The sequence below is a fragment of the Solanum tuberosum genome, unplaced genomic scaffold (assembly GCF_000226075.1).
Source record: "Solanum tuberosum cultivar DM 1-3 516 R44 unplaced genomic scaffold, SolTub_3.0 scf00065, whole genome shotgun sequence".
In the NCBI taxonomy this organism is placed as follows: Eukaryota; Viridiplantae; Streptophyta; class Magnoliopsida; order Solanales; family Solanaceae; genus Solanum; species Solanum tuberosum.
The window spans coordinates 1,650,313-1,677,935 of NW_006238992.1; the positions used below are offsets into that span (position 1 = coordinate 1,650,313).

General features: G+C 28.8%; 1 protein-coding gene across 1 annotated transcript; it reads left to right on the plus strand.

Annotated features, from left to right (window-relative positions):
* Positions 1–21,488: 21,488 nt before the first annotated feature.
* Positions 21,489–25,551, plus strand: LOC102601581 (serine/threonine-protein kinase 16). The gene is made up of 6 exons (XM_006345285.2): positions 21,489–21,840; positions 23,009–23,151; positions 23,868–24,011; positions 24,121–24,306; positions 24,531–24,655; positions 25,078–25,551. The coding sequence occupies exons 1-6, from the start codon at positions 21,663–21,665 to the stop codon at positions 25,307–25,309; spliced, it is 1,008 nt and encodes a 335-aa protein (XP_006345347.1). The 5' UTR covers positions 21,489–21,662; the 3' UTR covers positions 25,310–25,551.
* The last annotated feature ends 2,072 nt before the right edge of the window (positions 25,552–27,623 follow it).

Here is a 27,623-nt window from a genome sequence, read left to right on the forward strand (position 1 = left end):
CCAAATAATTTTCAATATTCCATTGATTTACAGCAACTTCCATTCACAAATTTTAGAAGTAATTCAACCATAAATATGAATGTCGATTCAAAGACCCAACAATTTCGTTTCCTACTTCTCCACCGAATGTGCCTTGTAATTTTAGCGGGTGAATCAAAACCAATGAAATTTCAAGCATCATATCAGTTGAACTTTCAAAAATTTCAGAATCAAACCCAAACAATGAACTCAATAAAAACAACATACGGTGAACTATTTTTAAAAAGTTCAGAATTTTTTTCAACGTTTTGTATTTTTGATTGGCAAAACAAATGAAAACAGTAATTATAAAAATCAAATTCATGTACTGCGCGAAGCTAATCAATTAGTAATGTTTTTGACAAACTGGTTGTGCTTTTGTTTGCTTATAAATGGGTTTGGGCAAAAAAATGTTTAAGTGGGTTATTTTGGGTGTTGGTTTGCACAAAAGGATATGGATACTTTAAATTAATCCCTACCCTCCACTTCTCTATTTTAAGATTGAGATTCAAATATTTAACGGATGAGGGGTATATTTGGCCAAAAGTATAACGGTAAGGGTATATTTGGACCAAAAGTATAACGAAGGGCATATTTAAACTATTTCTAATAGTACAGGGGGTATATTTGACCCTTTGCCGATAATAAATTGGCATACTTGTGGTAATTCACACTAACATGTATACCAAATAATTTATTATACCAATAAACATATCATAAGTATTGTGACATTTAAGGTATTACAATTTAGACCAAAAAATACACCAACACATACCACCAATTCATAGAATTAACTATTCCAGCATAAGTACCAGATCACATACCAATCAACATATTATCAATTTTTCAATTTATTATATACACCAGTTCAGATAATTAAAATACACCAAAAATGTATCAAAATATTACCAATTTTTCAATTTATTATATACACAAATTCAGGTAATCAAAATAAACCAAACAATGTACCAAAATATTATTTTATTATTGAATTTTATATACCAAATAATACAACAAAATACACAAATACATGCACCTACAAATTTACTTGCAGTTGGCATGCGTACACCATATCACATATCAAAAGTAACTATTGATACGATTTGTTAACATACGCCATTCAACATACCAATTTAAACACACAATTTCTGATTTTATTTTAAGTCGTTGCATTAATCAATTAAACCTAAAATTTTCAAAAAAAAACCTACTCGACACATCAGATTATAATAAAAAAATCATATCAAGTTATTGTAATTACACCAAAATCGTTAACATAAAACAACGAATCAATACCAAAAGAATAAAAACCCAGATGCTGTGAAAAACTCAATATTATTCCACAAACAATTGGTAAATTTTAATATTTATTTAATAATTAAGCCAGCATATTGATTCCCCAGAACATCAAACAAATCATATGAATTTACATTCCACAAAATAAACCAAAAGAATATCTACAAAAAAGATTAAAATAGATATGTTGTAAAAGATCAAATACAATCACAAAAAAACACACCATATGAACTGTTTTTTATCGATTACCTGATGAGTCCCATCGCCCTTTGTGTTGAATTAGAATTGAAAAATTATTGGTATGTATTTTGGATCGTCGATCTTAGTAGAGAAGGGGAGTTTTATTTTTGTATGAAACCTAATATATAACAAATTGGAGTAAATCAGGGAAGGTAAATTAATTGGAGAAATTTAAAGGATACGTGATATTTTGTGGCTGACTTGGTAAACGTTTCTTTTAATGAAAATTCTAGTTTTGAAAAAAAAAAGTATTGCTATATAATTGAAAATAAAAGTATTGCTATATTGGTGTAATTAAAGACTTTAGGTTGTATATTTAAGTTTCTTGCCCATATAATATACTTGGTGCTCAAGAATATACATGACAAATAGATATCCATGTAATATTATTGATGCTCAAGTATATATATGTATATATACCCCTCTCTTTTTCTAAAAAAGTAAGAAACATAAGGCAAGAGTAAGTGAAAAGAAAAACACTCAATAATAGAGAAATCTTGTTGCTGCTACTACTACTTTGTCTCTCTTCTTGTCATTTTATTTTACTACACATACTTCATTTTTGCGATTTTCTTTTTATGCCTATTTTTAAAAATAGTAACAAAAATTTTCACACACAGTTTTCAAATCTATATATATATATATAGGTGAATATAGACAATTTGATGTGGCACCTCTATATGACCTCCATTCCTAGTTATCTTTTTTGACATTTTATCTTTGTTTTCTATTATTTATTTGTATTTAAAAAAAAGTGAAACATTTAAATACACTACCCAATTAATCACGTTTCTTTAAAACTTTCCTCACACTAATACACATTTAAGTAAATGAAAGATGAAAAGACTAAAATAATTCACTTTTCATAATTGTTTATATTTACTTAGCCTATAAAATAAAAATAATAGAGTATTTGCAACCAACAACAATGAATTTCTTCACTTTGCCCTCTTCTTATGATGATGGTAATGAATACACGAGTATCAAACTCCTTTCCTGAGATGTCCAACAAATTTCTAGGTCTTGATTCTTGTACGATAAAAAGAAAGAGAGAGTATTTCGTGATCCTTCGAAAGATATTTTTGTAAGGAGAAATGTCATGTAACAAAAGTTTCTCTTTAAAATAAAAGACTTTTTGAAAGAATGTTGATTCCTCCTATAAGGAAATGAATATTGAGAGAGAAAATCATTTTCGTTGAGAAATTTGTAGGAAGAGTGATTAGTGTTTCAAAGTATAAGAAGAATTATATGGAGAAATAATCAATCTATTTATGGAATTCATATCAAATAAGGAGAAGCGTAAGAATAAGTATTCTACTAATTCCTTTCTTTTTTTTTATTTTGTCTTAACATTTTTATGTGTCATTACTTAAAGTTTATTTTTTTTATTTATCTTTAATTAATTAAAGTTTATTGCCTGCATTATTTCTTTCAACTTCTTTATTTTAATAATTTATTTCTTCTTTTTGTGTCTTTAATTAAAGTTTATTTTATTTTTATTTACTTATAATTAAAAAATTTATCAACATTTTTCGACATTTTCTCTTATATTTTTGTTAAAATAATTTCTCAAAATATAGTTATTCTTTCAAAAGAAATTATGCCTCGATTTATTTTATTTTTTTGAGTTTTTTTAATTTTTTTCCAAAAGACTGGTTTTTAAAAGAAAATAAGAAAAACATCAAAGATAATCATATTTAATCCCCATCATTAATGCTATTAATTTCTTTTACTTCCTTCCCTTAATCTCATCATTAATGCTATTTATATTATTTCCTTAAATCACTTTTTTTTCCTTTTTTTTTGTTCTTTATATTTTCTATTAAAGTTTATTTTATTCTTTATTAAGTTTTATCAACATTTTCGACATTTTTCCCTTATATTTTTATTAAAATAATTTCTCAAAAATAAAGTTATTATTCCAAAAGAAATTATGCCTCAATTTTTTTACTTTTTTTTTTGAAGTTTTTTTTTTAATTTTAAAAGGCTGATTTTTTTTTAAAAAAAAAGGCTTAAGTCATCCACAACAACTCAAAGTTGTCCGCATATTTCACTTAAACACCTCTACTAGAGTCTGTACCTATTGAATACTTATACTATTCAAAACTAGTACCTATTAAACATTTTTCGCTGATGTGGCATGGGAAGTGCAGTACATATACATTCAGAGCATGAGAGACCTCTTTTTTTTTTGAAAAAATCTCTTTCTTCTTCCTTAATCAAACATAATTACTTCCACCACCATTTCCACCGCTACTGCCGCCACCATCCACCCCTTTCTTTTCTCTCTTATCGTCAGCCACCTCACTCTCTCCCTCACCACTACCATATTCATCTGGAAAGCACCACTACCATTTTCAAGAATTAAAAATTTTAACTTGAAATTGAGTTTCCTCCGGCACCAAACCCACAAACGAGATATAAAAAAAAAAGCAAATCGTAGTGGGTTCAACTACAAACAACTTAATTTGGAAATTCCTTTTTTCAAAAATAAGTATTTTTTTTCTTCTAAAAATAGCTTAATTCCTTCATTAACGGTTTAATTTCTTTCCGCAACAAAGACGAGCAAAGGGATGAAAATACAGAAATTGAAGAAACGTTGATTTCAAACAAACAAAACAATTTTAGAATTCCTTTTCTAGAGTTGAAAATTTTCTCCACTAAAACATCTCAATTTCACCATTAATGGTTTCTTTCAACTTCCTTTAGAAACTGAGAAGATTAAAAAAAGGATAAAAATGAAGAAATCGAAGAAGTATATGTAGTTTGCTATTTCAATTTTTTTTCTTTAAAATCAAATCTGGAAAAGGAAAATTTGAACAAAGAGGCCCGATGGTGGATCAAAAGAGGCTAAAGGTCCACGGTTAGGCAGACAAAGACCTTTTTTCCTTTTTTTTTTAATTGTAATTTTTAATAAATATTTTGGCTCAAAGTGCCATATGTATGTTATTCATTCATCAAATTGCCACATCAGCGCGAGTGTATTACACACCTCTTATACTTTTAATTATTTGTAAAAAAAATGTTCAAATGGTTCAAATTCGAGCTGGTGTAGGTGTTCAATAGGTATAAGGTTAGATTGAGGTGTCTAAGTGAAATATGCGGACAACTTTGAGTGGTTGTGGATGACTTGAGCCTATAAAATAAGAAAAAATATCAAAGATGACCATATTTAATTCCTATCATCATCAATGCTATTAATTTCTTTTACTTCTTTCCCTTAATCTCGTCATTAATGTCATTTATATTATTTCCTTAAATCACTTTTTCTTCTTCTTTATATTTTCTTTTATTTTTTTATTCCTAGGAAAGAATTATTATAACTTCATAAAAATTGTAAAAAAAAAATTGCAGAATTTATTGTCTTTTTATATATATATGGTATCAAATTAGGAGGAGAATAAGTATTCTACAAATTTCTTTCTTTTTTTATTTTATCTTAATTTTTATATGATTTGTTACTTAAAGTTTATTTATTTATTTATCTTCAATTAATTAAAGTTTACTGGTGACATTATTTCTTTCAACTTCTTTATTCTACTAATTTCTTCTTCTTTTACTTTGTCTTATTTTTTTGTCTTTAATTAAAATTTATTTTATTTTTAATTTATCAATATTTTCAAAACAATCTTATATTTTAATTAAATAATTTCTCAAAAATAAATTTATTCTTCCAAAAATATTATGCCTCAAATTTTGTTTTGTTTTTTGAATTATTTTTTAAAATTTCAAAAGACTGAATTCTTTTTGAAATAAAAAAATATCAAAGATGACCATATTTAATTTCTATTATCATTAATGATATTAATTTCTTTTACTTCCATCCCTTAATCTCATTATTAATGTTGTTTATATTATTTCCTCAAATCACTTCTTTTTCTGTTTTTGTTCATTATATTTTCTTTTATTGGTTTATTCTTGGAACTAATTACTATAACTTCATAAAAATTACAAATTTTTTTCATGAATTTTATATACCTTTTTAAAATTTTAAATTATTTCTTTTTCTAGAAGATTTCTCAGATCCCATTGTTTGATTACACAAGTGACGCTATTATTATTGTTATTGATCAATACTTATGTCCATCCTATTTTCTTTGTTTATGTGAAAATAGGGACGAAGTAGTGTGTACAACCTTGATCTCTACATATTTCCTTAAGTAAATACACATAACTAATTTAGAATTCAATAATGTAAAAGATAAAAACTCAAAATTCATCAAATTCAAATAATAACTTTACCTCTCCGGAAGCAAAAATGAATTTAAATTTTCATCAATTATATTTTATATTGTATAGTATTAAAAAATTCTTAAAAGAACTATAGTAGTAAAAATAAGTTTTAATCTTTTAATTAATAACAAATTTATAAAACAATCATTCACTTCACGCGAAGTGCGGACAAGTTCACTAATTATATATAGAGAGAAAGTAATTAATTATTATATTAATTGGTGAGGGTTGGTGGTACGTTGCTTCAACAAAAATAAAAGTAAAAATTGCAATACCTACTATGAATCAAACATGTGATCCTATACTCTTCTTGGACGCTGCAAACCACTGTACAATCCTATAAAGTTGTTGGAAGGGTGTACAAACTATGATATATAACCATTTCAAGTATCAATTTACCTATATATATCATATAATTTTCTGACAATGGGTGTCCAACTAGACACCCTCGACACACTATAGCTATGCCCCTAACTTGAATATGTATCAGTTGTCAACTTTATATATATTTGAATAGTTCTTGTTAATTATGGTATATTTAGATAGTGTAGATATGAGAATATTTAAATATGGTATGAGTAAATAATCTAGTTATGAGAATATTCTCTAATCCCTTTAATTACACAGTTAGAATATTATGTAATATTTTATTATCTTCTTTCCTTATTTACATTATCTGTAACAACTATTTAATCTAATCAATTTGACGGAATGATCACTCAATTCAATTCACAATATCTATTCTTCTTCTTCTTCTAATTTCGTGGTATCAGAGCCACTGGTTTTTTTAGCCCTCTCTCTGAATGTTTTTTTATTTCAATAACAAAAACTAAAAAAAAACTGAGGGATTGATCAACTGGTTGCTAAATCAACCATATAAAAAAAAAATCTATCAAGTCTCATCTATCTCTTTCTTCAATACTTCTTTTTTTTGGAAAAAAAAAAGGCTCATAATGGATGGATCATCTCAATCTATCACTTTAACTGGAGCAAACTATAATGACTACCTTCAGTATCAAACATCAAGACAACAATCATCAACTGCTTGCACAATATAACCTGGTAACTCATTTGCTTATGTCGCACAGTCTTCGTCTCAAGAACAATGGATTCCTAATTCTGGTGCTTCTGACCATATTTCTGGTAACAAAAACACTTTCTCTACTCTTACTACCCCTTCTACCCTCTCTATTGTTACTTTGGCGCATGGATCAAAGACAATTTTAAAAGAGATAGGTATAACTCACCCTCTACCTTCCATACCTTTAAAATCAGTCATTTTTTCACCTAAATGTCCATATAATCTTATTTCCATTAGCAAATTAACAAAAAACCTGAAATACATTGTAACCTTCTTTGATGATTCTGTTCTTGTACAAGATCGAAGTATGGGACAAGTGATTGGAAAAGGACATGAGTCATAGGGATTATACCTCTTCTCTATCCAAACACCACATGTTGATTTCACTCCCGTTGTTTCTTCTGAATTGTTCCATAGTCAATTGGGTCATCCAAGTCTCTTGAAATTGCAAGAGATGGTCTCAGTTTATCTTTGTTAGAATGTGAGTCGTGTCAGCTTGGTAAGCACACTCGTGCCTCTTTCCCCAAACACGTCAATAATAAGGCCACATCTATATTTGAAATCGTTCATTCGAACATTTGGGGTCCAAGTCATGTCAGTTCTTCCTTAGGCTTTCATTACTTTTTTACTTTTATTGATGACTATTCTCAGAGCATGTGGTTATTTTTAATGAAAAATATATTTGAGCTATTCTCTATCTTTCAAAAATTTCATGGTGAAATTTGCAATAAATTTGGTATTTACATTAAGAAGTTAATTAGTGATAATGCCTGAGAATACTTATCTACTTCATGTCATCCCAAGGCATATTGCACTTTTCTTCTTTTGCAAACACTCCTCAACAAAATGGAGTTGTTGAGCGAAAGAACAAACATCTAATTGAAACAACTCAAACATTGCACATTCACAATCCTATCCCTTTACTTTTTTGGGGTGATGTTATTATTAATGCATGCTATTTAATCAATCGCATGCCTTCATCTGTTTTGCAGTACTAGGTCCTTACACTGTCCTCTATCTGGACCAAAATTTGTTTTTCCTTCCTCCACATGTATTTGGTTGCACTTGTTTTGTTCACAACTTTACCCTCGAAAAAGATAAACTTCAGCACAAGGCTTTTAAATGTGTATGTCTTTCTTGGCTATTCTCATCTACAAAAAGGTTACAAATGCTTTGATTCCTCTATCAATAAGTACTTGTTCTCTACATATGTTATTTTTTTTAGACTTCCCCGTATTTTTCTCTTAATACGGAAAATCAAAAGACCATAGCACTCCTTCATATTCCAACTATTCCAACCCCAGCTCTAATACTTAAGGTTTATTCCCGACGACCTCAACCTCCCGTTGAAATTTCTAATCCAGTTGATATTTCTAACTCTGATACAGGTGCACAAAGCAATATTGGCGACTTATTACCTTCTCTAACAATGTCTTCTGCTTCGATCGAGCACTTATCTTATGATCTTCCCATTGCTCTTTGCAAAGGTACTAGAACTACTGCCAATCAAACTCCCGTTTATTCTTATTTAAGTTATCATCATTTGTCACCTTCATATCATGCCTTCCTTACTAGCTTATCATCCGTCAAAGTTCCTAAGACTGTGGCAGAAACACTGTTCAAATAGGTTCGTGTCAAGCTATGATTGAGAAAATGATTGATTTCCATGATAATGGTACTTGGGAGCTTGTTCCTTTACTTGAAGGAAAAAACCAAAGTTGAATGTCGTTGTATATTTACAGTTAAGGTAGGTTCGGATGAAGTTAGTGATCATCTCAAAGCAATACTAGGGATACACTCAGATTTATGGCATCGATTATAGAGATACTTTATCACCAGTTGCCAAGATGGCTTCTGTCCGTCTTCTCATCTCTAAGGCAATAATGAATAATTGTCCCATTTTTCAACTCGACATCGAAAATGCATTCCTACATGGAGAACTTGTTGAAGAGGTATATATGGAGCAACTACCAGAGTTTGTTGCTCAGGGGGAGTGTAGACTAGTTTGTAAACTTCATCGATCCCTCTATGGTCTCAAGCAGTCGCCTAGAGCATGGTTTGGTCGTTTTCGAGTTGTTGTCCAACAGTTTGGAATGATCTAAACAAAGTTGATCACTCTGTATTCTATAGGCATTCATCTCATGGCAAACACATCTTTTTAATTGTTTATGTTGATGATATTGTTATCACGGGAGATGATCATGAAGGTATTGCTCAACTCAAACAACACCTCTCAAGTCACCATCAGACTAAGAATTTGGGCAAGTTGAAATACTTTCTAGGCATTGAAGTGGCACAATCTGGCCATGGTATTTCTATTATTCAAAGGAAATATGCCTTAGACATTTTGAAAGATGTTGATATGTTGGATTGCAAACATGTGGACAGTCCAATGGATCCAAATACGAAACTTGTTGGCAAGCTCAACTATCTTACGAGCACATGATCATACATCTCATTTGTTGTTAGTATAGTTAGACAGTTATGCAATCACCTTGTGATAGTCACTGAAATGTAGTGATTCACATCTTGAGATATATCAAAAGCTCACCAGGACAATGTTATTGTATGAAGATAAAGGACACACCAACATTCCCAGATATTCTGATGCGAATTGGGTAGGATCTCCTTCTTATAGACGGTCCACTTCAGGTTATTGTGTTCTAATGGGAAGCAATCTAAAGTAAAAAAGCAAGTTTTCGTAGCTAGATCAGCGCAAAGGTAGAATATCGTGCTATGGCATTAGCTACGTGTGAGCTTATACAGTTGAAACATCATCTCTAAGAATTGAAGATAGGAGGAGTTGAACCGATGACATTGATTTGTGATAATCAAGTTGCACTACATATCGCTTCTAATGCAGTGTTCCATTAAAGAACGAAGCACATTGAGATAGATTGTCACTTCATTCGAGAGAAGATTGAGTCTGGATATATCACCATAAGTTTTGTCAACTCAAAAGATCAACTTGTGGATATTTTGACAAAATCACTCCGAGGATCCAGAATTGACTATATTTGTGGCAAACTAGGAGAATATGACTTATACGTTCTAGCTTGAGGGGGAGCGTTAATTATGGTATATTTGAATAGTGTAGATATGAAAATATTTAAATATGATATGATTAAATAATCTAGATATGACAATATTTCATAATCCCTTTAATTAGGTAGTTAGGAGATTGTGTAATATTTTATTATCTTATTTCCTTATTTACATTATCTGTAACAACTATTTAGTCCCATCAACTTGAGGGAATGACCTCCTCCTCCTTCTTCTAATTTATCAGTTCTCGTATGAACAACTCTTTTACATTGTGTTTTTACTTGTGGTAATTTGAATTTTTTGGCAACGGAAAAATAATGTCTTTTTAATGTCGGGAAAAATCGTCCCATCTGATTTGCAATAATTAATTCTATTTTTATTTTATTTTTTCTTTCCTTGATCCATGATATTCTGCATAATTGTAGCTTGATTTTGCATTATTGTAAATAGGACGGGGCGGGGTAGGATTTAGCGAGGCGGGACAATTCAAAGATGTTAAACGGGCATGATATGATAAGTCAAAATATTAATAGGTCAAGACTTTCCCCGTCCTAACCCCTTATTTACAAAGTTAATTTTTGATTAGTTACGTTCAGCCAAGTAAGATTTGATCACCTTTGTCAATAATGAACTTATATAATTTATAAGTCACAAACTGAGACATAAGCGTGTATTAGTTTTTACTCCTTCATTTATTTTATTTGTCCTTTTTAAATTCTACACGTTGTTTAAGAAATAATGATTAATATAAATATTTTATCATGATATTCATATTAATCTATATATTTTAAATCTTGAAGAATAATTTGAAAATAAATAATTAATGATAAGGGACATTAACGGAGAATATTTTTATTCAATATGACATAGTTTAAGTTAACTTTAACATATCGCCATCAAACAAACAACTAATAAAAAAAAGATTAATAAATTAAATTAGTCAACAATAATTACTAATTAAAACTAAGCCAACTAGAATTAGAAAGAAAAAAGAAAATATAATATTTAAAATTATCCATTGTGAAGCTGAATTCACTATTCTTCAGGCTGCAAGTTAATTATTTTTTTTAAAAAAAATGTCAACCCCCGTGGTCTGGTAAGAGGGTGTTTCGTCCTTAACCAGTGGCACCACCGCACCTTTTAGTTTTGTGGGTGCCATTTGTTTATTTATACATTATATTACATATACACACCTATGCATACATCAGATTTCAATCGAAGGTTGTGGGTGGCGTGACACCCCACCTGACATAGTAGATTTGCCCCTGACTGTGAGGGTTATTATGTATTACATAACATTTATTTTAAATATACATAGCGAAATTTTACTTTTTCACATATCATTGGTCTTCACGTTTTTGTCATAAGTTTCAAAATTATCATATTTTATTTAGTTATTTGAAATTAATTTTTATTTTTATCCATGATGGAACAATATTTTTTTTTATAATACTTGTAAGTTTTATTGATTATTTTCTTTTAGGGAGGTAAATTATATAGTATGATAATAATAAATTTTTAGAAATAATAATTCTTTTATTATTAGAAAGTTAAGATATTAGATTATTTATACTTGTATAATCATGTAAGAAGTTTTATTTTTTATGAGTTTCCTTAATCATGTTCGTAATTATTTCAAACTATTGATGTATTTTTATAATTTTGTGTTATTATATTATTATACTATATTGTAAATTACAAATTTAAAGATACATAGGGCTTACACCCTATGTCTCGAGGCTTACGTCTCGTCCTATGCTAAGTAAAACATCCCGCATCACGCCCCTGCCTTTTAAAACACTGCTATTCATTTTCATGGATCAAATAATTAGAAGAGATTCGAGTTAGTCAGGATTAAAAAAAATAGTTTATTAAAAAAGATGATTAGTTATAATATAATATTAGCCCCCAAGGCCTAGCTCAAGTGGCAAAAGGTGGAGGATTTGTGGCTTAGGTCGCAGGTTCAAGCCCCACACCATGCAAAGCGAAGCCCGGTATTTAAGTGGAGAAGGGTAGAGGGGCGGGCCCATTATCCACCGAGTTTAGAAGGCTGTGATTGGTCCAAAGGGCGGGTCACAGACGGATTTCTCGGTTATCAAAAAAAAAAAAAAAAAAATATTATATATTAAAAGTAAAATAGGAAAACAAGAAAAGATATAATACATAAAAAAAAATGTCTTTTAATTTGATTTTAATTAGCATTTATGTCCTCCATCTTTTGACATAGACATTAAAACTTGTATATAATTGAATAATTAGACACACATAGTATACGTGACGTTCTACATATATGTTAATTTGTTTCTTACATGACATAATATGTGTATTGTGTCATGTATGATGATTGATGAGTGTGTCTACTTGTTCAACTTTATATAAGTGACTAGTTGTGCACATTTAAAGTTGGAGGGCATATATATCAGTGGAGACCAAGTTAAAATGCACGTTTATATTTTATATCAAATAACAATGTATCTTGTCTTGATATGTGAAGCGACAAATAAAAAATAAAAAATATTTTAAAATAATGGACAATTGAAAAAAAAGGAGAATATTAATGTATATTCTTTTGATGTTGTCCGGAATCCGTATTGAAGTTCCTACTAAATTTGGATCGCGCACTGCAGGATCCATTCGGGGGTTTCTCCATACCTAGGGCTCGAATCCGAAACATTTGATTAAAAGTAAAACTGTCTCACCACAGCACCACAACTCATATCGATAGAGAATATTAATATTGCACATCTTTACTTGTCTACATATATTTTGAGATGTTCAATAATACTTGATCAGCTTATAAAATCATTGAATAACTTATCATTTACTACTTTTTAATTCCTCTATCAAGTCAATAGTCAACAACTACTCCCCGTGAATAATATAGGGTTAATTGAATTTCATGTTTTCATGAGAGAGGAATGTGCATCGATATTTCTGTATTAATTTTTTTCTAGTAGATCACTTTCGCACGAGTTGTTAGCTTAACGTAAGATTAGAAAATTATTTGCGGCAAGACAAAATAAAATAAAATTATTTGCTTTAGCATCCAAACTTCGAGGGCTCAAACAAATTTAATTGTGAATTTTATGATTTTATTCTCTCTTTGATAATATTGGATGCTCTTTTTATTTCTAAACAAGTGATAGTTTTTTTTTCGTTTGTTTTCGTCTAAGACCTAAGTGGTGTTTTAAGGTTTTAAGAAAGAATGGATCTTATTCTTTCAAAATTATTTTTGTTTAAATACATGGAGTTTTCCGTCATTAAAAAAATAATTTTGTTCTTCGAAAAATTTAATTTGAGGTAAGTTAGTAAATCTATTATTTTTTTTAAGGAATAATTAATTTCGTAGAGAGTTTGCCCAAACTAAAAATATTACTATTTATTTAGAAATGGTGGAGTATAGTCAAAGGCGGAGTCATAAATTTTATTAAGGATAGCAAATAATTTTTTTCGATAAGTGAGTTGAATGTTATTTTATTTAGCCTAGCGATTCTTCCATAAATGATCCCAACATTCTATCAAATACCAACGGTCAAGATATTCTTTTTGCTGCATTGATTTTAAAATCTAAAAAGTATATGAATTGTTGTGTATAAAGGGAAATACTAATTGAACAAACGAGTCTAGATTTATACTAACACAAATCACATAGTCAAAGGAAAAAGAATTCAGAAAAGAAAAAAAAAACAATATTTTCAAAAGTGCTTGGATAAAATTATAAATATAATTATTATCTATTTAATCATATATTTCAAATAAATATTAATTTGTGTATAGAACTCTATATTAATTTAAATTGTAATATTAAGAATTAAGAAACTTGAGAAATATTTAAGAATTTTAGGTGAATTAATATTAATAATCTAAAATAAATGTATTTTTTTGTTGCAAGAATAATGGTGTGTGTACAAGTAATCTATCAAAATAAAGCAAATTTTTTTTGTGCTATAACAGGGTTCAAATCTGAAACTACTTGATTCAAATGGACACCATTTATCATTGCGCAAAGGAGTAGCTTTTGTCAAGGATACCAAACTTTGAATATATATCTTTTTAACACAAAATTTGACATATAAATAACATAATTTTTTGACGAAAGATGCCCAACTGCGCACCCGGAGATGGCTATAGCTCCGCCCCTAAGTATAGTAAGAAAAGATTAATATAAAAAAAACAAAAAAACTATTATTTTTTAACAAAAAATATTTTAGTATTTTAAATTAAGCTATTCAAATTTTCATAGTAATAAATAATATCTTTACAATAAATCCAATGTAATGTATTGGAAACACATGGTTAATATCTCATTACCTTGAATTAATTCTTATTGTCATAAGTAATAGTAGTATTATTATTATGTGAAATATAATATTATCCAAAAATAAGAATTATGAAAAAAAATAAGAGCACACAATTTTTTGCACGTGACAATTATGGGAGAAGAAAATGTCACACTAATGTATGTATATATTTTTAAGGGAAGGGATCCCTCAATTACTATACGTTTATTATTTCAATTGTGTAGTAACATGTATGTCATAGGTACAAATGAATATGAGAGGTTACAAGTACTTCTACAAAATTTTTTATTATTGATTAATATATTCTAATATCGTACTTATTAAATTATTCTTACACTAAATGTTGATCCTCATACCCCTCAAGTTGTCCTACTTCCTCCTCAAGTTGTGTCAGTTTCTCAAAATGCAGTGTTTCGTAACGACATACAAGTGTCGTCGGAGGTAGTATCCGTTTTTTATTGGCTCTGAATTACTACTAGAAAATTTATTCGCGCTTCGTGCGGTATAACAAAAATTTAAAATTTACTTTTTATAAATTAATTAGAAATAAAAAGACAAATTATATTTTGATTAGAGCAAAAATTTGTGTTTTCTCTTAAATAAAATAATTAAGAAGAAAATAGTATCTTCACATTAAGTTGACATCAGATAAAACGATTATTTTTAAAATAAAATAAAATTGACATGATAATGTTATAACATTTTTAAAAGTCGAATTACCAAATTAAGATTTTAATACAATATCATATCCACTCCCAGTTAACTTTAATTCAAACACGATATCATTCATTAATTAACGTAATTAACTTTTATTTAAAAATCAATTGAAGAATTATATAGACAATATATAAGTATTCACGAATTTTAATCAATTTCGTGTAGATAAGGAAATTGTAAATACATTATTTATGATAGCTCCCATAATAATTTATTGAAAATTATACTTCTAATAATTTCATATTTATTATTTCATTTTAAAAAAAAATACAAAAATTCTTAACCTAAAGCAGTCTAAGAAGAGAAAATAGATCTTATTATCCACTTAAAAAACTGAATTCATCTAATCAATTATTTTCTTTAAATTGGGCATAATTCAAAAATTTATTTTATAGAAGTGCAAAATAATACTCAAAACCAATATACCAATAACTAAAATTTTAAAATAAATAAATAAAAGAAAGTAAAAAAAACAAAGAAAGGAAAAAAGTGATTTAAGGAAATAATATAAATAACATTAATGATGAGGTTGAGAAAAAAATAAAAATAATTTATAGCACTAACGATGAAATGATTTAAAATTTGAAAAAATGCACAATAGATTAACATCCAAGACAAATTTTTAAGCATTATATTTTTTTTAAAAATATATAAGAGAAAATGTCAAAAAAAAATTGATGAGATTAAATAAATATCTTAAGTAAGAAGAGTGTCATTATTTTCTATTTTTAACTTTATTATTTTGTATGGGTATAGTTGTATAGATCTTTAGCATAAGAATCTAATTTTTTAATAAAAAATAAAATCAAAATATGTTAATATATATATTTACAAAGTTATAATAACTAATTTTGAAAAAAAAAAAGTGATTTAAGAAAATGATATAAATGACATTAATAATCAGATTAATGTAAGGAAGTAAGAAAATTAATATAATTGTTGATGAACAAAATTAAAAAAAAATATAGTCACCTTTGATATTTTGTAAAATTTTAAAGTGAGACTTTTGGTCTTTTAAAATAAAAAAAATGTCAAAAGAATTAAAACAGTAATATATATATATATATATATATGTATTCTTTATTTTAAAATTATAAAGTATAATTAAAGATAAATAAAAGAAAATAAAACAAACATTAATTAAATGTTGTACATGAGAAAAAAACGGAATTAGAAGAGTAAAAAATTTAAAGAAATAATCTAAGCACTAATTTAGGATCCTTTCAAATCACAATAAAGAAAATAAAACAAACATTAATTTATATTTAAAGATATATAAGGAAAAATGGAATTAAAAAAATTGAAGAATATTTTTAAAAAAAGAACGGAATTAGAAGAATAAAGAATTGAAGAAATAATGTGGGTACTAATTTAGTATTCTTTCAAATTATAATTCACAACATAGATATCTCCTTATTCTACGCCGAATTTAATATGAATTCAATAAATAAATTGATTCTTTCTCTAAATATTTTTTCTTGTCTTGTGGACCATTCATTATTTAAGGAAATAATATAAATAACATTAATGATGAGGTTAAGGAAAAAAATAAAAATAATTAATAGCATTAATGATAAAATGATTTAAAATTTGATTATTTTTTTTGCAAAATAGATAAACTTTCAAGACAAATTTTGAGCAATTATTATTTTTAAATAAATATAAGAGAAAACGTCATTTTTTAAAAGAAAATAAAACAAACATTAATTAAATGTTGTACATGAGAAAAAAATGGAAAAAATTAAATTAAAAAAACGGAATTAGAAGAGTAAAAAATTTAAAGAAATAATGTAAGCACTAATTTAGGATCCTTTCAAATCACAATAAAGAAAATAAAACAAACATTAATTTATATTAACATATATATAAGGAAAAATAAAATTAAAAAAATTGAAGAAAAAAATTAAAAAAAGAACGGAATTAGAAGAATAAAGAATTTAAAGAAATAATGTGAGCACTAATTTAGGATCCTTTCAAATTATAATTCACAAAATAGATATCTCCTTATTCTACGCTTAATTTAATATGAATTCAATAAATAAATTGATTCTTTCTCTAAATATTTTTTCTTGTCTTGTGGACCATTCATCATTTAAGGAAATGATATAAATAACATTAATGATGAGGTTATGGAAAAAAATAAAAATTGTTAATAACATTAATGATGAAAAGATTTGAAATTTGAAAAAAAAAAATGCAAAATAGATAAACTATCAAGACAAATTTTTGAGCAATTTTTTTTTTTAAAAAAAAAAGAAGAGAAAACGTCATTTATTTTATAAAATTAAATAAATATCTGAAATCAGAAGAGTGTCATCATTTTCTATTTTTAACTTTATTATTTGATATGAATATACTTGTACAAATATTTAGCAGAAGAGATGATCTAATTTTTTAATAAGAAATAAAATCAAATTACCTTAATATATATAAAGATATGTTTTACAAATTTATAGTAACTAATTTCTTCTGATAAATAAATAAAAGAAAGTAAAAAAGTTTTAAAAAAATGATTTAACAAAATGATATAAATGACACTAGTTATTAAATTAAGTCAGGGAAGTAAGAAATTAATATAATTGTTGATGAACAAAACTAAAAATATGGTCACCTTTGATATTTTGTAAAAATTTGAAGTGAGACTTTTGGTCTTTTAAAATTAAAAAAAATGTCAAAAGAATTAAAATAGTAATATGTATATATATATATTCTTTATTTTTAATAATATAAAGTATAATTAAAGATACATAAAAGAAAATAAAACAAACATTAATTAAAGGGTTTACATGAGGAAAAAGTGGAAAAAAATTAAATAAAAAAACGGAATTCGAAGAGTAAAAAATTTAAAGAAACATGTAAGCACTAATTTAGGATCCTTTCAAACCACAATAAAGAAAATAAAACAAACATTAATTAAAGATATATAAGGAAAAATGAAACAAAAAAATTAAAGATAAAAAATTTTAAAAAAAGAATGGATTTAGAAGAATAAAGAATTGAAAGAAATAATGTGAGCACTAATTTAGGATCCTTTCAAATTATAATTCCCAATATAGATTTTTTCTTATTCTTCTTCCAATTTAATATGAATTCAATAAATAACTTGATTCTTTCTCAAAATAATTCTTCTTGTCTTGTGGACCACTCATAATTTTTTCTATAAGTTTTTCAATCAGAATGATTTTTTTCTCAATACAAATTTTCTTGTAGAAAAAATTATAGTGCAATAACCTTTTTTAAAAAAAATCCTTTTGAAGAGAAACATTTGTTACATGGCCTTTCACTTTATATCAATATCTTGAAGAATCATGAGATACTATCTCGTTCTCTTTTCGTAAAGAAATCATATTCTATCATCATAAGAAGAAGTGACAAAGTTAAGGTGTCCATTTTTGTTGATCTTAACTACTTATTATTTTTTATTTTTAGGCTAAATGTAAATAATTTTGAGAATTTCTTTTTATATGTATATATATTTGTAATTATAGAATGATTTTGAAATATAAGATTCTTAACATATTTTAGATTCCTAATAATTTTATTTTTGCGCTGTTTTAGTCTTGATTATTAATTTTGTATTTCTTTTATCCTTAAACTTTAAACACATAAGTTAGATTATTAATTTTAAAAAAGAGGAAAATGTTGTGATCTCTAGTTACTCAATCATATAAAATATCATACTAAATAAGATATTAGATTAATTCTTGCATAAAATTAATTTCAATTTTTATATATGTAATGCTTACCTTCAAAGATTTGACTATTATTTTACTCTAAGTTGACGAAATTTTGTCCATTCTGAGATCTCTTCTCTTCATCTCTAAATTTGCTTCCTTGGAGCTTTGTCGTTACTGTTTTTCTTTTTCCGTTGCTTGTTATTTTTCTCTCCTTCATGATTTTTCTTTTATTTATTTGGTACGTTGTTGAATTTTTTTCTCTTTGATACGTGCATGTTCAATGAAACTTGTTTGATGTTCCTGAAAATTTAAAAAGTAAAGAAAGGAAGAAAAACAACAAAAAAGATGTTAGAAACACAATCATAAAAAGAAATGAAATATTGAGAAAGGAGCTAATCAAACCATGAATTCTTCTGTTATTCTCTCAACAATGAACATATCAATATTAGTTGGTGATTAACTTTTACCATATTTTTTGAAACGATTTATGATTATTTACCTTATTTTAAATATTAGAGAAAACTCTTGACATTCTCTCATATAGGTTATCAATATCTATTTATTTCTTTTTTAATTTCTAATATTTATGTGCGTCAGTTATAAGTATTAAAAAGAACATAATTGTCACTAATATATTTAACATATTTGATCCTTTATAAACGAAGAAATTTTTTAAAAAATGAGAAAAAAAGATAAATAGAATAGTGGCCATAGAGAGGTGCCAAATATGATTGGTTAGATTCAACTTTATATATATATATATATATATATAGATTATTAAAAAGGCTCTGCAAATTTCAGATGTTAGAACCTTTAAAGTAATATTTACAATACTTGAAATCAGACCTTGCAAAAATAACTTTTTGAATAAGTAGAAATTTCAGATGTTAAAACCTATAAAGCAATATATACAATATTTTAAAATTCTTGCACTACACTTTTGGGACTCTACTCGAGGTGCGCTTTAGTAACGATGGATCGGATCGTTACACCACAATTATATTCAACACTTTGTTTCTTGATAAATATTTATAGTAAAGAAATAAAATAAACAACTTTTATTATACATTAAAAATCATCTCAATCAAATGAAATATATTAAGGATCAAAATAAAACATTACACATACACATGGAGTGTCAAAATGAGCCCAAATATAGATAACCCGTCCAGAATTTTATGAGTTGGACTCAAGATAATTTGATTTGAGTTCAACCTCAACTCATTCATGTCTAAACCCATTTTAAAAGAATCTTCAATTGAGCCCAATTAATCTACAATTTTAACCCATTTTAAGGCACTTTATTTTGCATTGATGTAATATATGTTCCTATAGTAAGCTATGAATCACTATCTATTTTATATCTTCTAGAATTTATCTATGCATTTGTAATTTTCTTGAGTTGAAATTCAAATAGTGGTTGTAAAAGTTAAATAACAATATATTAAAATTGTTGAGATTAAACAGGTCAAATTGGACGATCATGACCCAACTCGATTTTTAGCCCATTTGAGCCGAACCCAATTAAACCCACAGTAAATTTGGACGGAGCATAACCCAATCCAAATTCTATTTCAACCTATTTAAATATCTCTAACTTCAACTTAACGAACCCATTTGACCCTTGTACTCATACATTAAGGACCATTTTGATAATTTTGTATGTGCATTTTCGTAAAAGAAGAACAAACTCAAATACTAACAAATTTTAAGTTGCGCATAGAGATCCGAGAAAGAAGATAACTTGTACATTTGTACTACTTTTACAACAAGCATCACATTAGGGGTGTGTATCGGTCGATTCGGTTCGGTTTTAAGTATTATCGATTCGGTTTATCGGTTTTCGGTTTATCGGTTTTAGGTCTTTAACGGTTCGGTTTTCGGTTTAACCAATAAGAAAATGCTTTCAAAACAAATATATGACTTATCCAATAATTTGACGCAATACGCATACATCGAAATAATCATCCCAAACGGGACAACAGGGACCAACTTGCTATATTTTGGTCATCACAACAAAGTCTTGATCAATTTTCGATCACCATAATATATAAAACGAGGTCCCCTTTATGCAATAAAGAAATCAAATAAAATCAAATCATAGACAAAAGTCAAAACAATAGCAAATGAGGCCATGCTTATGGTAAATCATACATAAAGAAATGACCCAACTAAATGAAGTTCTTACGTTATTTTTTTTAAAAGAAACACACACACAATTTGAATTCCTGACGTTAATCAAATTGCAGATATTTACAATCGTGCAAAAGCTAATATTAGTCAATTATAAACTAACTAAAGTAAATAAGTAATACTAAAAAGTAAAACCTAAAGGTTAAATAACTAAAAGTAGAGAGGAGAGTTAACTATTAAGTAGTGTTAATTATTGCGTAAAGTTATTATATTTTAGTCTAATATACTATTAATTATATTAATATTTTTTGTTTAATATATTATATATATATATGTATAACTAAAAATTAAAATAGTAAATTATTATATTCTTAATGGGTTATCGGTTAACCCAATAACCCAATATTCAAAAACCAATAACGAACCGATAACCCAATAATTTTATTTTGTAAAACCATTAAATAACTGTTAACCCAACAACCCAATAACAATAAACCAATAACACTTTTTTCGGTTCGATTTTTGCACACCCCTACATCACATAATATCTCCAATTTCAACTTAACGAACCCATTTGACCCTTGTACTCATACATTAAGGACCATTTTGGTAATTTTGTACGTATTTTCGTAAAAGAAGAACAAACTCAAATACTAACAAATTTTAAGTTGCGCATAGAGATCCGATAAAGAAGATAACTTTACATTTGTACTACTTCTACTACAAGCATCACATAATATCAAATCTACGCCAAAAGATTAAAAAAATAGTCTCTCTCGCTAAAGATAACTTTGTGAGATCCAAGAGAGAGAAAAAATCTCTCTTTTCTCTTTCTCTCTCAAAAGTCAGAGAGAGAAGCATCACCGTCACAATCACAATCACAATCGAGAAGGAGCTGACCCATTGATTTAGCAGTGAAAAATGGGATGCTCGTTCTCGGGACTCAATGCTTTGTATGACAACGCCAACAGCGGAGGAGATGTTTGGATCAATGAGAATCGCTTCAGGATCCTTCGTCAAGCCAGTTTTCCCAATGTCTTCCTTGTCAAGGAGCTCATTTCTGACCCAAACAAAATTAAGGACCCTTCTCATGTCTCTGGTACGTATTACTAGATACTTACTTACATTGGTTTGAGGAATACTAGTTGCTCGTCAAATTAATTTGTGGCAATAGCAAGTTTCGTTTTCTCTCTCTCTTGAAATCTGAAAATTGAATCACATTTTTCCTTGTAAGTTGACAATGGAATCAGATTTTATGGAGTTTTGAGCAGAATTAAGTTGGTATTCTTTGTGCATAGTTGTAGTTGTTGACAATTGGGTGAAATTTGTGAATAATATTAGTGGACATTTTTTTTGTTTTCTCTCTTGTGATCTGACTCTATAGGAAACAGAAGGTTGTGGTAAGGTGTGTGTACATTCTACCCTACCCTACTTTGTGAAATTATAATGGGTTTGTTGTTGATCTGACTATTAGGTCAGATTTGTAAACAGGTCTAGACTGTGGTTAATGGATAATGGGAATTCTTATAGTTGATCTTGGTAGTTGTTGTTGCTGTTGACTATTAGATCAGATTTGTGAATGAAAGGGTTTCTTGCCTGCTTCAAATTCTATACGATTTGCTTTGGTTGTAGTTGTCAATGAGCATTGGGGGAGTTTTTGTATCAATTACACTCCACGGATATTTATGTCTCGATGTTTGCTACTATCAATGTTTTCTTTCCTTTGCCTGCTAAATAACTGTGATTTTGTATGGGTACTAGGTGTTTCTATAGGGTGATCATCTTGATATATGAACTTTAGCTCCCAGAATTTGCTTATATTTTGTGCAATTAGATATCTTTTTCTAGATTTACTAATAGTGTACTGCTGGTTTGTGCGGCATCTTATCAGGAAAAAAGAAATGCATAAAAATGAACTCTTTTAAACATATTTTTACTGTTGTTTGCAATTGAAAAGAAGAAAGTCCAATGGAACCTTATCCTTTGCCTTTTATGTTCTCTTTTTGTCTTTTGATGAATTTCTTTTCATTGCTCAAATGGCAAAGTTAGGTCTGCAACAATTTTCTCATTTATCAGGTCAGATATTGTTTTCTTATGGACCTGAACCATCTAGTGCGGTCAGATTTATGATTCTTTCTCTAGGAAAAGAATAGTGCAGACTTTTGAACAATTGTTGTATTTTCATATTTCTCTTGTTCTTATTAAGACCTTTTAAATTGTCATGTTAACATTGTAGTGTTTGCAATGCATTGTATCTGAATGTTTAGATGATGGAACTTATGCAATGAAGAAAGTTCTTATTCAAAACAATGAACAGTTAGAGTTGGTGAAAGAGGAGATCCGCGTTTCGTCTCTGTTTAGCCATCCCAATCTGCTTCCTCTCTTGGATCATGCCATCATTTCGGTCAAGGTAATTACTAAAACCCGTGCACTTGCTTTGATCAGCAGAAAAAGAAAATTGTTGCAGTGGTCTCTAATTTCTTCATTTAGTCTATGTTTCTCGGACCCTTCAGAAGTCGACTAATGCGTGTCGGATCCTCCAAAAGTAGTGTTTTGGCGGATCGGACACAGGTGCGGCAGAAATTTTGGAGAGTCCAAGAAACTTAGCATTTAGTAATTCACTCAGCTCCACGTCTAGGCTATCTCTTATTGGGAGTGCATATCATGCAAAGAAGGTGAACACATGCACAATATTGATCCTTTTCCATTCCAGGAGTCTTAGATGGGCTTCAAGAGTTCAAGGAACTCATTCCCAACATAGTAGATTTATTTCCCTATATATGAAGAAGTTTGAACATGCACGTGAATGGTCAAAGAAGTGTATCCTTTAATTCCTTTCTTTCGCAAAAGACAAAGGAAAGGGGGTTGGGAAGTTGCTCACAATCACAGAGGGTTTACTGTTCACATGTCTCATTGAGATGATACTCTTCCGGCAGTTTTGGCTTCTGGGAATGAGAACTATGTTTAAGCAAACTGTCATTTGTCAATTTTGAAAGACATGCTCTACTTTTGCTGAATGCTATAAGCATGCTGATTTACATCTTCTTTGTTGCCTTCCCTCTATGATATATCTTCAGTTGCCACTGGATTTTCTCTAAAGCTCTTATTTAATTGGATAATGGGCAGGCCTCACAAGACCAGTCTAGGAAGCAGGAAGCTTACTTGTTATTTCCAGCCCATTTGGATGGGACATTACTGGATAGTATGAAAACCATGCAAGCAAAACAGGAGTTCTTTTCCACTTTGGAGGTGCTTCAAATATTTCATCAGGTGAACAAGAATCAGTATGTTCTGCACAAGAGCATCTTTTCATTTTCTGAAGGTGCACATGGAATTGTGAAGCCAAAAAATGATGTACTGAAAAATGTTTTATATGCAGCTTTGTGCAGGTCTCAAGCATATGCATAACTTTGATCCTCCGTATGCACATAATGATGTCAAATCTGGTAATGTCCTTTTAACACATCGAAAAGGACAGGCACCTCTTGCAAAATTAATGGATTTTGGAAATGCGCATCCTGCAAGAAGGCAAATTCGCTCTCGCTCAGAGGCTCTACAGTTGCAGGTACTTATGCTTCTTCTATTATATAAACGTATCTTCTTCTGTATTTATGCCTGCAAGCTTCTCATCTTTCTCTTCTTCTGAACCTGAACAGGGAGAATGTTATCACCATCACTGTATTAATAACATAAGGATGTTGCTTTTTCTTGGCTCTGTAACTTACCGTTCACAACTTACCCCATTCTGATGCATTTTTTTTGGTTTGATGTACGTTTGTGGTTATCCAGGAATGGGCATCTGAGCATATTTCAGCACCTTTCCGTGCACCTGAATTGTGGGACTGCGCAAGTCAATGTGATATTGATGAAAGAACTGATATCTGGTCATTAGGTTGTACATTATTTGCTATAATGTAAGACTTCTTTCTACTCTTTTGCAGATATCTTTTTGTAGCTTTTTCTGTGCAAAATAAAATATTTTTATTCTCTTGTTGACATATCTGTTAGTTGCATCACCATTGCCCAATAAGTTGATATTCGGTTCGATCAAATCATGATTTAAGTAAACTCAAGTGTGAAATTTCCTGCTTTTGACTTGTTTAATGCTTAAAATAAGTATGTTGGTGAGCGTACTGAAGTGTTGTCTGGTGCTGAGTTTCCAAGTTATTATTCACAGTAAAAGTTTTTTTCTTTTCAGAATAATGAATAAAAATTCTCATGACATGCATATATTACCCGATTGCAGATATTAATTAACTGTGAAATTGGTTTCGAGTAGGTCTGTTTGCATGAAAGATAGTTATTAATCTTTAATATCTTGGCTTTTATGTTCCAGGTATGGTGTATCTCCATTCGAGTATGCACTTGAGGAATCTGATGAAAGTCCACAATTGGCTATTGTAAATGCACAAATAAAGTGGCCAACTGAGCCTAATGCTCAATATCCAAACGACCTTAATCAGTTTGTGACATGGATGCTTCAGCCTCAAGCAACAGTCCGACCCCGCATAGATGATATCGTAATTCATGTTGACAAGTTGATCTCAAAGTATTCCCCATTAAAGTAATGTGAGGGGAACATTTTGGTTTAGTTCACATATGCATCGTCTATATAAACATCTTAGCATATTACAGAATCCACCATAAGTTACTGTTACATTTTTTTTTCCATCCATTTTTTCTTGTCAAAATGTGATAGAAGACTCAGTAACTCATTATTCCTCATTATACAGAGGAAAGATGATTTAATGTTGAACAATCTCTACTACTTTTGTTCCCATGTCCACAGGAAAATTTTGCCTTGGTTGTTTCTGCAAGCTCATTTTTATTCTCAGTATTCCTTTATAGTTTATGTCATGCGATGTCTCTTATTTTCTAATCGTGCTGCCTTTACACTCTTATTGAGCTTAGCGCTCGCTTATTTCTTTTGTACTGAGAAAAATAGGATGGATTCTCTTAGCTCAATCTTTAGAAAGCTCAGCTATTGCTTCATGTTTTGAAGCTTGTCGTAGAACTTCTTCCATACCGTTAAAGGCTTTTCTCGCGTAATGAAGTATTTCTTTGTTGCCTTTGATTCGTGTAGTTGACAGAGCTCATACCTTGACATTGTTATACACGGACTTCAAGAGTTTTAGAAGATTAATCTCAATAATGGATCTCACAGGAGAAAAGTGAACACTTTGTTCCTGCTTCAAATAATAATGTGGATTTTTTTTGCATCTTTAAAGGCTAAACTTGAGGGTAGGTTATATGAATTCTTCCAAATCTATATTCATTACTACATTTGTGTAAAGTGAAAGACAAGAGATTTGTCATATCTAAATTTGATTTGAATACTTACAAAGGGGGTATTTTTCGCACTTGGTACTATGGAAAATGTTTTTCTAGAAAAATTAATGAATTTTTTACCTATTTTTTTTTTTGTGTTCGATACCAAGTAAAAAATAATATTCTAAAAATATTTGTCATAAATCGATTTTTCATCACGTGGCTTAGAAACATTTTCCCACAAATTAAAAGTCACTTAAAAGACCGTTGGTGCACATTAGTCTTAGTAGTAAGTACCAAGTAAGTCACTTAACATCAAGAAGACATGCATTAGCATGCCATGATTAATTGGGTTAAGTGGACACATGGTTACTATTTTGTTTTGTTTCTACCATTATTGCTTTTGAGTAATGGATGTTGTTTGCTATGAGATTTAAATTCGAGGATGAATTGTTTTCAAGAAGAGGGGAATTGATAGCATCCATTTCAGCCTACTTGTACTAAAGGTGATGGGTTTCAATGACAAAATCAAGAATATGTTTATCACGAAAGAGGTGTCTAAATTCAAGTCCAAAAGAAAGAAGTTTGAGCCACACGAAGCCCAATAAAAGAGTACAAAAAGTTGAACGCTCAAAGTCAAAAGTTCCTATTTTAAAAGTTTCCTAGTTTAAAAAGTTTCCTAGTTTAAAGTTTTCCTGTTTTCCTAGTTTAAAGATTCCTAGTGTAAAAATTACCTAGTTTAAAGTTTCAATAAAAGTAGGATTTAAATCCTATTCTATTTGGGGATAGGTTTTCCCTATATATTGGGGTTGATTTTCATTATTTTGAGACAAACATGATTAATATCATTTGAGACGTTTTCTCTTCTTTACACTTTTGTGCATAGTGACCATGAATTTATCTTACAACCTTATAAGAATGATTCTTTAAGAGGTAACATTAATTCTTAATTTGATATCTTTGGTTTCTATTTGTAATTTAAAGAAGGTGATTCGTGTTATACTAATTGTTGTCTCTAATTTCTTCGTAATAGGGGTCTAGATCACTTTTGATCTAAATTCTTGAATTGACTCTATTAGTATCATGATTAGTCTTAATCCGCTAATTTTGAATACTAAGATCTTCTTGGCACTTTATCTTGAAATTGGGGATTTTATTCTTGAATTTTACATATCTTTCAATTTTTGTCTTTAATCTTTATAATTTTACTTCCGCATTATTTTCTTGTTTATTCTGGTAACCCGATTCTTATCACCACTTGTCTTCTTGCTTTGTAAGATTGTCTACCATTTAACTAACTACATTCTTTTTTCCTTCTTTATTTCCCAACCATAGAAAGTCACGTCTCAATTTATCTAACCTCTCTTACCTTAGATATCTATAAATACCTAGCAATCTAATAAACGAAATTAAAAAAACAGGAAGCGTATTTAATTATTTCCTATAGCCAATATCCTTTCATAAATATAGTGTTTTAAAATTGACATGATATCTAATTCACGAATATCCTTTACCCAAATATAGTGTTTCGAAACTACAGATTATATATCAATCATACGATTTTCTCTTAATCGGTAAATGATGTTTTTTTGGTTGTTATCAATCAATCAACCC

Bases quoted from the DNA above. Each gene is read 5' to 3' on its own strand.
- LOC102601581 (XM_006345285.2), top strand. From the start codon at position 21,663: ATGGGATGCTCGTTCTCGGGACTCAATGCTTTGTATGACAACGCCAAC. The intron at 21,841-23,008 runs GTACGTATTACT...CTGAATGTTTAG, and splicing joins GGACCCTTCTCATGTCTCTG to ATGATGGAACTTATGCAATG. The intron at 24,656-25,077 runs GTAAGACTTCTT...TTTATGTTCCAG, and splicing joins TGTACATTATTTGCTATAAT to GTATGGTGTATCTCCATTCG.